The sequence below is a fragment of the Diadema setosum genome, chromosome 5, assembly GCF_964275005.1.
Source record: "Diadema setosum chromosome 5, eeDiaSeto1, whole genome shotgun sequence".
Taxonomy (NCBI): Eukaryota; Metazoa; Echinodermata; class Echinoidea; order Diadematoida; family Diadematidae; genus Diadema; species Diadema setosum.
In genome coordinates this window covers 24308038-24319029 of record NC_092689.1, presented here as the reverse complement: position 1 = coordinate 24319029, position 10992 = coordinate 24308038, and the positions used below count along the sequence as shown (strand labels likewise).

General features: G+C 37.7%; 1 protein-coding gene across 1 annotated transcript; it reads right to left on the bottom strand.

Moving 5' to 3' along the window:
- Window positions 1-287: 287 nt before the first annotated feature.
- On the bottom strand, window positions 288-6765 carry LOC140228794 (interstitial collagenase-like). Its single transcript, XM_072309068.1, has 9 exons — window positions 6679-6765; window positions 5848-5971; window positions 4977-5194; window positions 3876-4098; window positions 3126-3284; window positions 2396-2512; window positions 2072-2211; window positions 1483-1621; window positions 288-631 (listed from the first exon to the last, which is right to left on the bottom strand). Exons 1-9 carry the CDS (start codon window positions 6763-6765, stop codon window positions 288-290), a joined length of 1551 nt encoding a protein of 516 aa, XP_072165169.1.
- Window positions 6766-10992: the final 4227 nt, after the last annotated feature.

The following is a 10992-nucleotide window of genomic DNA, read 5'->3' as shown; positions in this document are numbered from 1 at the left end:
TAAACATTCATATCGACTTTGCATCACTCTAATCGTTTGAATATGCCCGAGCAAATCGAATGTAAGAATATACAGTGGTTATGCGCAGACACGGTCATGTGAGACCATTGTTAATCCTTCTACAGATATTAAATTGTACAGCTACAAAATAATTTGTAATGACATTCATTGCATATAAAAGATCTTGTTTTCATTTTAAGAGGTCTTCAGTACATGGTATGTGTCATCAGGGTACACGTTAATTCCTAGAAACCTTGTGAGGTTGCCGAAGAGTGAATCCAAATTGATTAATGGCTGTAGACAAAACCCCAAAAAGCGGAAAGCACAAGAGTGAGCAGTGAGGGTATCGTCAGTGATGCGTCTGACGTAGGAGTCGATGATTCAAGTTCAAGTTCTGCCGGGTCACACTGCAAAAACATGACGGCTGTACTCTGTGGGTAGCCGCTGTCGACTTGAAAGGTGATATCGTTGAATCGGTAATAGTTTAAACCCGAAAAGAAGTATGTAAACCTATTACTGTCTTGGAATGCTGCGTCTACCGTAGAAGGAAGCCCTCTCCAGACAGCTAGTGAGCGAGGGTAGCCCCGGTCCACTGTACGTAGAGATGTCGAGAGGCGGTAGTACTGGTTTCCTGTCGGGAGACGTGGAAATTATAATTCCAAACTGAGTTTACCACTTATACTTAGCTGTACATAGATTGGAGGAACAGAATAATTGGGCATGTAGTGATGTGCGCCCTCTAATCGCTGACGGTGTTTGGGAGGGACAAAAACGAGCAATGTTGTAAAAACGCAAGGCGAAGCTTATGAGACAACAGTGATTCTCGAGCTGTCTACCGTAGGCCCAACAGAAAATTTTGTGATTACACATTATGTACCTAACCCTGTGATAGCCTGTCATGTTCGCGTTAGCAGAAGTCACTAAGGCAGAGAATAAGTATTATGTTGTCTTCATTTCTATCCCCTGTCAGCTTACTTTACCGTACTGACGACGGCGATATCACCACCAGCGAGAAAACATTGCCGAATACTCGTATTTTCCCATTTCTTAATTGTTTTCCTACTGGTGCGGCTACTATCACTCTATTGTTCACTGCTTGTAATATAGTAGTTAAGACTCGGTCACGGTGTTGCGTCCAAGAGTCAGCTTATGTATTCGCTTGAAATACATTGGGAATTGTGGTAGGATTTTGTTGGTGCAGCTAGCAGTAGTTGTAGTGTTGTTAACCATTGGGGGCAGTGTTTAAAATGTTCGAGTTATCACATTGATGCATATGTGTAGGTCAGTTGTTGTCTCACAAAACATCCTTCCATACGTAAGATTCGCAATAAAACATCAAATATAAGGAGTTATCACTATTTTTCTCAATAAACCATAACTGTAGACGGTTTATTCTATAATCAATTATTATCAATTTCCATGCCGTGTTTTTATACATAATTTGGACAAATAAAAAAGACATGAAATCTCCTTTATCCTCACCTTTTGTCAAGTAGATTCGGCCATTTCCACTCCAAACGAATGCTGAAGACAGATCAGATGGAAGACCACGAAAGTCAGCAATACTGCGTGGAAATCCGCGGTCGATGTTCCGGTTGGTCAGACGCCAGTACTGAGCACCCTGGTGAATTAGATGCGCGATAGAATGGCAGGGATCAAGTAGATAACAGCTCGGAATATATATATATATATATATATATATATATATATATATATATATATATATTTTTTTTTTTTTTTGTTATAGCTCCAAATTAATATTTCGACATTGTTCCACAAATTGTTTCAGTGCGCACAATCTTGGCGTACTACATCAAGAATCACAACCGCTAATATATCTCAGTAATGGTGCGTATATTCCTCATTTTTGTTCATGCTTCGATTATGCTTAACATAATTCTACTTACTGTATTTCCGTCCTCGGCGAACTTCACAAGACAACTACCCAGGTCAGACGTTAAGTCTAAAGCAAAGATTGATCTCTTACAGTGTAAAATAGTAAAGCTGTTTTCGTACCTGTTTGATGATACAAGCTGTTTGCTTATTTGTAGACTCAGTGGTGCAGACTTACCCTGAATACATATGTCCTTCCCCATGGCTCATAGAAGAAAGCGGCATCCAGCTCATTGGGGAGACCGGGAAACTCCTCACTGATTGGCTTGGGGTATCCCGCGACAAGTTGGCCGTTAACTCTTCTGAACACTTGTGTACCTGGTAAAGAGAAAATGTTGGTTTTTCAATATCTGATTTATGATCAATAAAGATTGATAATTATGAGTGAATATCAAAATTTATATTTTTCCTTGCAGTAGTCTAGAGAAAAGATATCGAGTTTTGATTCAGGGGCATATCATTACGTTAAGAAAAGTTAAAGAGATTAGTTCTTCATACTCACCTACTCCGATGTATACGCTGCCATCTTGTGTCCGTGTGACAAAGGACACATCTCCCATGCAGTTTTCCACTGGGGTCAATGGAGTGCCCATCTCTTCCGGCACGCCGACATTAGGACCTGTCAATAACCGTAGTTAGCACGGAAAAGTGTCGAGAGCAAAGAGTGAGTAATTATGCTTTTACTAGACAAATAGGCCTATTACTTGAGAGCGTAAGACGTGCACACTGATATCGAATTGTCATGTTGTCCACTCTTTTTCAAGATCCAAAGGGAACGATTCGCTCACAAACCTGCAGCGAAAATGATTTACACAATAACTAAGTGCTAATTTGTTTTCTTCCACGAGATGAATTTTATGTGAGACATTCATTAACTTTAACGATATATCAGCCTTTTTCTTCTGGCATTTTGAATTTACATCATTTTGAAATACTTGATGTATAGAAACATGGGGTGATTTTATGTTCAGAAAACTTCACTTCAGCCTTTTTTTTTCTTTTTTCGGGGGGGGGGAGGGGTCCCATAAACGTAGCATATTGTGTAAATGTGACTGTTTAATATCAATGTGAGAGAAATCTTTTTAAATATTTTGCTATACTGAGACCTGTGACCTGAAGGAAAATCTATATTACCGACTAAAGATGTAAAATGGCGTGCTTAATTTCATTTTAAGAGCATCGCTATGATAATATCCTCCGTTGATGGAGGGAGATGTGAAGACTATACTCACCATAATGAGCCTGTATCCCGGCTATGTCGTCCTCGTGGAGTTCGAAGTTTGGAACGTAACCTCGGTAGTAAGGCGCCATCAGGGCCGCCTGGATCTGAGAATGACCGAGGCCTAGACTGTGTCCAAACTCATGAGCGGCTACCTGGAACAGGTTGATTCCTGAGCAAAAGGGGATGAGGGAATATATATTATATTAACTCAGATTCATCATAACTGAATACATTGATATAGATATTAAAAATTCATTTCACTAAATTATTGATAGGTGAACAGTTCAAAAGCTTCTCATATTATTAGAACATACTCACCATCACCAGCAATGTGCATGCAATGTCAGATGAGTGTAAAACATAATGCATGGGTACTTATTCCCTGTATTAACCGCCAAAAAAAAAAAAAAAAAAAAATCGGAAGGTTGTATAACAGTACAATGAGACAACCATAAAACATAATATTTTCATTTTCGTGTTTCAGTGTAGAACATTGACACAGCGATGGGTTTATATTTTTTTTTCCATTGATATGACATATTGTGTCCATTTTCTGCAATTTATTCTGTTAGCTACAAAGCAATGTAGATAAATTCTAGGAAGTCACGATAAGTTCTATGTCACAACATTTTCGCCTCATTTCAACAAATTGGAAGATGTGCACCAGGGAGACTAAAACAGCAATAAGAACAGCTTTAAGCACACCGACCAAGTTCTTTTCTCTTTCTTGAAAAGAAAAGCATGGAAGCATCACACAAACCTTGGTTTGTATTTTCTGTGAACGGTTCGTCTTCATCGAAGTGGGCGTCGCCTGCGAGGCTACTAAACCTATTGGGAAAGAAGGCATGCGCGAGAACGTTGCCGGGTCCGTCGAAATCGTTGGGGTCCAAATTAGTATGTCTACCTCGCACGAAGTCGATGATGATATCGGCATCCCCGCTGGTCACTTTTGTAAAGCTGAGTGCTGACACGTCGCTCCAGACCTATAGAACAGAAATTATACATGGACCACATTAACATCAGTAACCAGAAAAAAAAAAAAAAACATTTTCCTAAACATTTTCGTCCCAGGTTACCCTTTTCTTTCTTTCTTTCCTCCTTTCTTTCTTTTTTTTTAGGCAGAAAGATCAAAATGATAAGTTCACGAATAGATAACTATAAAAGGTCATATGTCAGTGTGACAAAATAAACAAGTTTTATGAAAAATACAGAGAACTGCTGAGAAGAATAATTGCTTTTCAAATGTGGATTACCAACACATTTCAGATTTTATCATGATTTCCTTGAATGCCCGATAGAGGGTGAACCATATCTAAAAAAAAAAGTCACTCCAGCCCCTTGTATATAGTACTTCAATTACAAAACCTGAGTGTGGGGGTTTTCCAAATTCAGAGTCTAAAACAAATTCATAATGATTACATCCGATGAGGAAGTAAAAATGTATAAAAATACAAATCAGTCAAATATCAAGGCTAGCAACTAGCAAGGGTAGTACATGACGTGCAGAAGAAGAGACACTGTAACCAATGTAGTTACAGAAATTAAGTTCTTTACCTTTGAATCAACCGTTACACTGCAAAATGCATTTGTCGCTGTAAAGTCACGCTCCCGAGCTGATACGTATGATCGTTTTCCATTACTCATTCTCTGTCTTGGTTGATCATGCGTATAAGTGTTGTTCACAGTAGCCTTAAATGTAAACTGAAAGCTTTAAAATATACCCATTAAGTTGTTCACATAAAACAAAACAGATAAGAAAATGTTACATTTCCTTCTCAAGTAAAAGAAGTACTGTACGAGAAATAAGAGAAGAGAGAGCCCATTTAGCCTCAGGCCGGGGTAAAAGGGCTGTGATACTCACTTTCAGTGCTCTTTCCATGATCTGGTCGACGGCAGCTGCACTCAGGTCAGGCGTGCGCGAGTTAATACGCCAAGTCAACTCGTTCCTTGGCCAACGCTGATCCGACAGTGAATAACGTTTCTTGCGCCGAACCATATCTGTCTCCCGGTCTTCGGACATGTCCGGCATACCACACCGAGGCATGTTCATCAACGCGTACGTCGCTTCATCCAGTTCACCTACATTATTTCGACACAAATTGCAAGAAAAAAAAACCCCAAAACTAGTCAGCGACCAGTCGTCAAAATTTCCAATAATTCATCATTTTTATCTCCGATATCTTGATTCATCTAAACGTAAATGCGATGAGTTGGAATTATTGAATTGCATTTGCTCTTGTCTTTGATCTCTGTTCAAAGAAAAAAAATAACTTAAAAAAAAACAGATTACATGAACAGGGGATTATTGTTACTCTGAAAATGTAACGTGTATCATAACTAAGAGTATTCACTTATAGAAATATAATTTTCAAGAGCTATTGATAGAGCCATGTGAATACCTATAATTGTAATATATCTCAAGTTTTGCAGGACTCCCGGCACTATTTAGAATTGTTGGCAAACACCAAACAGAATATAACAATATGATGACATTGTGCATATAATGTTTAAAAATTGAATATGAAACAATAAAGTTCAAAATGCAAAACGCCAAAAGTACCATGCGGCTTATTATGTACCAAATTACTAGTTTAGACAGAAATAAAAACACTTAAACACACTGAAATCTGATCACGTAATATAGAAAGATGTGAATGAAATGAATGAAATAAGTGGATTTCAGACTTGACAATAGTCTCTGACAATCCTTCAACTGCTGAGTAAAATCTCACCCGTAACAGTCATGTTATTGAATTCCTGGAAGTACTTGATGACTTGCACATAAATGTCGTTTGTCATGGGCATTCCGTCTTTCATTTCAGAAGTTTGCAAGTACTGGTACTTATTCAGATACGCCTGTGTGGTAATGTAAACAGGAGAAGAAAGGTTTTTAATTCAATGTTTTGATGTTTTCATGGCAAAAAAGCAACTGCAAAAACATGAATTCAAGTTCTAGTCAGAATTCAAGCGATGTTTTGTACCTATAAATAAAACCCTATGCAGTAGATTCAATGTGGATTGAATTATCACATGTAGTTGTAAATTGAAAAACACTTTTGGCACTTTCCTTTATACATTTAACAATGTCCGGTCATTCACTCTTTCTCTGAGACGCTGTCTTAGTGTAATATTAGATACAAGAAGGTGAGACGCGAATTACAGATTTTTATTTGTGCTAAGATCCTTAGCAATTCTGTGTATAATCTTAGAATTCACCATGATTTCGAAAAAAATATATACTTAGTGAAGCCAGAATTAATGCTGATCCGATGCGCTTAAATGTGTTTGTCATTCGTCATCATGTGAGTGGTTGTAAACCCCAAGCAGTCACACACTCCTTGCATGATATGTAGAACTTTGGATGAACATTCGAAGCAGTATAAAGAGAAAAATATAACGTTAGTTCTCAATAGAGAATCATTGAAGGTTATTTCAGTCCTGATATTGTAACAAGGCAAGGCATGATTTATGATACATTATTTCATGAAAGAGAAATGCGTACAGATGTCGGAATTTTGGAAACAGAAAACAAACATTATCACAGGGCTGGAAATTTGACTTACCATGGCTTCTTCAGGCGTGTCTACCGTATCACCCCCTGTCACAGCCAGAGCACATGCTATCAACATTAGTGACAGTCCAAGTGCCATGATGAAAGTTCTCCGTATTTCTCTGGTTCTCTGTCTTTCAGCTCACACGAAATCGTAGTGAACCTGTTTCAAGTTTGCAAGGCTTATATCGGCTGCAAGAGACTGCAAAACAGCATGGTAGAAAGGATAAAGTGGGTGGACGAACCGTGCATAGCTGGTTTCAAGCCCTATAATTTGCATGCGTTTTGCACACGTCCCCATTCGAGACAGAAATCACACACACACAAAAGAAAAACTCATTTAACTCACCACACTTTGACAGAATATACAGGGAATGTGGTGGTAGCCCCATTGGAAAAACGGAACCAAGATAAAAGAAAAAAAACCAAACAAACAAAAAACAAAAAACCTTCAGAGGAAGTGACTTGCACTACATCGTTACTAATTTGTCATAACGGAAATGAATCCAATGTTGTACTTTTACAGGTATAGAGCATAGAACATTTCTCATCATAGCGTGTATGATTTAATGTATGCTATATGATCACAACGGCGAATAGGTTTTTATGACAGGTCACTTAAAAAAGTTCAAATCATCAACACACTCTTCTTTCATACACACGCACATGCACAACAATACACTCAAACGGTGATATCCAAAACAGGCATACATTTCATATACACGTAATATATCGTTTTCGCCTGACTATACACCTTATACATACAGTAGACTTAAATACAAATATGCTGTGTGCTCAAATATAGTCTGTACAACTTATCTCTACTCTTTCCTCTCTCTCTTCTTCTTCTATTTCTTAAACGACTGTTGTCTCACGTCTTTTTGATTACTTCTTGGGTGTTTTGTTTATGTTTAGACGACCAAGTGTCACGTCACATGTCCTCAGAGGCAGCCATCAAGATCAAGGTAGTATGGATGTACATCAGTACATCGTACTACAAGAATATGTGTACAACGTATTGTAGTGATGAAATTACAAAAGGATTGCATCTTGTGATTTCCGTACTAACTATACATGCATATGAAAACATATGAAATAAAACATTTTTGTTGTTTGAAACTAGATAATAAATAATAATAAATAACTAACAACAACAACAACAACAACAACAACAACAACAACAACAACAAAGAAACCCAAATCCCACTTCCCTTCATTACAGTTATGACTCAATGGTGAATGATGAACGTTTGGATGAAAGGGAATGAGTAGACACGTAGTAAAGGGGAAGAGGGAAGTATGTGAAGGGATGGGGTTAGCGTTACTGCTACCCTGATTATATTTTGTATCATTATATTCATCTGTTTAGTATATTTTCTCGTTTATTTATAAGATGAATTTCCTTGCATTCAATAAGGATTAAGCGAAACATACTTCACTCTCTTCCCCATATTCACAACATCGTGTGAAATGACATTTGCCTTTAATAACTCTTACACTGCAATTATGCTCTCTGTTACAGCGATGATTTACAGTACATTACTGCATGATAATTTTTGCGTTGTCTGCGTTTGTGTTTACCTTGTCTTGAATCTGCATGCTTTGTACGTTATAGCTGTAGGTTACGCTGTGATGAAAATAAATCAGAGTGAATCAAATGTAACTGAAATGGCAACACACATTTCTTATTGTGTGTTCCAAGTTAGACCAAGATCTTAAAAAAATAATAATTTGCGTGATTTTTCCAAGGTGCACAGAGTCATATGTAGCCGTCATGCCATTGCATATTTCCTACGTAATATCATGAACCATTTTATATCACTATGTTTATCACAGATGAAGCATCACACTGAAATTGTGTCATCGATGTCAGTATGGTTTAAACTTCTGTCTCTTCATAGCCCACATTTATAATGAATCACATCCAATGACTACCTTCAAGCTGAAATCTACCATGTGTAGGCGCTGTGAGCGAGATTCACTTCCTGCTATATCCTCCTCAAACAAGTATTCTAAAGCTGCTTTTCATTAGATAATTGTACAACCCAGAACTCATTGACCACGTTGATGTAATCTCTTACTTCCTGAAATAGATCAGATGAGCCATGGTAGATATCATACGACACTGAAATAATCGGGTTCTTATATTGGACACATTATGTCTGTATACCTGGTATTTCTCCTTGAATGGGCAAATGTTGGATGATATTCAAATCGACGATATATGTTGAATGGAAAGTCATTTGCTGTATGAGTGGTTTAGATTCTTTTTTTTCTTCCATTTTTGCTTTTGATCAAAACAGGACTTATTTCTTGCTCAAATGGTTACACGGCATATTTATTCAAATGGCAAAATGACTGTATCAAAGCTTAAAATTGGATTTGCCTTCTAAAAATCACCGACAAAAGCGTACAAGTCTTTATTGATCTCCTACTGCGTATTCGTGCTAAAATCCCGTGTTTCCTTTCGCAGGGCTTAGCTTCATTTCATCCCTTCAGTGTCATGCAATGGTTATCGTTGATGAACCAGTGTATCATCAAACGCTTCCTGCCAAACTCAACAATAGTTCTTTTTGCGTCAACACCGTGAACCATCACGGAAGTGTAGGAGTGATTCTTTCGATGGTGGAGGTTTACAGAACGCGTGATGGTCCTTCGATCCTTCTATGAAAACAAAAAATTAATAACAGCAACACAAAACCAAGCTAAAGGTGAACCATCCACAACGACGACAGCAAACGACTGTTTGCTAAAAAGAGAAAAGAAAAGAAAAGAAAAGAAAAAAAGTGTGCGCAGTCATCTGACACACAACTGAGCTGACAATGTCAACCATTACAGTCACCCTCCTTGACATTTTCAATTGCTATTTTAAACTAATGGAGGAAGTCATAAAAAAAGAAAGTTTTATCACATTACGCTGATAACATCATCATCGAGATGGAGAATCACCCAAACAATTCGTTCTCAGGCGTGTGAGTCAGGTATACAATACTGCAATGGGGATGTGGTTCTGGTTCATTTATGATTTCCCTTGTACAAGAGTAATCAAAAGACTGACTTGCAGTTTAAGCTTCTATACTAATCGATAGTCGGCTACCTTCTGTTCACTGTAGCAGACTTTATCAAGTCAAATTTTCCAAGATCACTGGGGAAGGATTGGTAACAATGAGTAGCCGCCTGGCCGGTGTCTCTCTTCGCCGGGAGGATCTTTAGAGGAATGTCAAAGCCAATTAGCTTTGTATGGACCCCGGTGTAGTATGTACCTTATTCAGTGAAGGATTAATTATCTCTTATAGTCAAATAGTTTCATTTATTTTCCTTAGAGCATCACCCCATTGATTGTTGTGCTAGGTAATAAGGGCGTGTTCTGCAACTACCAAATGAGTTGTATCGTTCAATATAAAGGTTCTCTTTTTAAAGTTTTCATTCGCCGTTCCCGCGTCATCGGTATCATTGACGTTCAAATCCAAGATGAGGAATGCATTACAATCAAACTTGTTAAGGGATTAGTGAATTGTGAACATTGCGCGCCACATCCGTGGACGTCAGTATTGTTATCACACTTGATGTCAAAGTAAGTCACGACGAACGATAAATCACGTTTGTTAAAAACGTTGATCAGCAGTTGCGATCCTACACATTTCATTTGTACAGAGGGATACAAATAAAATACTAAAGAAAACTGCCCTGCTGTTCAGAACACAGTGTGAAACACAAATTGAAACAAAGGTCAGAACACATTGTAAACACATTGTGACTCATCATTTTACAATATGAAACAGATCATCATTATTTATTTATTTATTCATTTCCAGTTTTATTTAATCAGAGTAGCCTCGTCAGATATAAAACTGCTTTCAATGAGGGCCCTGCAGATGGGTAAAAACATAAAAATACAATACATAACATTTAAAAACAAAAGTTTACAGATAAAACTGCAACGGACAAAACATAGATTCAAGACATAGTTACACAATTGATAACAATAAACTTAAAATGCCTTTGAACATAATCATTAATACATCATTTAAAACATACGTTATATTACACATACATTTCTAAATTTTCATAAGTATAATAAGATAAATGCGCCTTAAAAACAATGCACAATGAATAAAGTGATAGAGTGTATAATCTGATTTCTTACTCCCCAAGTCACTCTAGTCATTACACAATTAGCAGCAAGCGCGCCGGAACATTTGTTGTTGTTGTTGTTGTTGTTATTGTTGTTGTTTTTTTTTGGGAGGGGGGGAAATCTCGACGGGGGCACATTATGTGATGGTGTGAAATCCTCGGTGAGGGAGCGAAGCGACCGAGTTGGGTTACC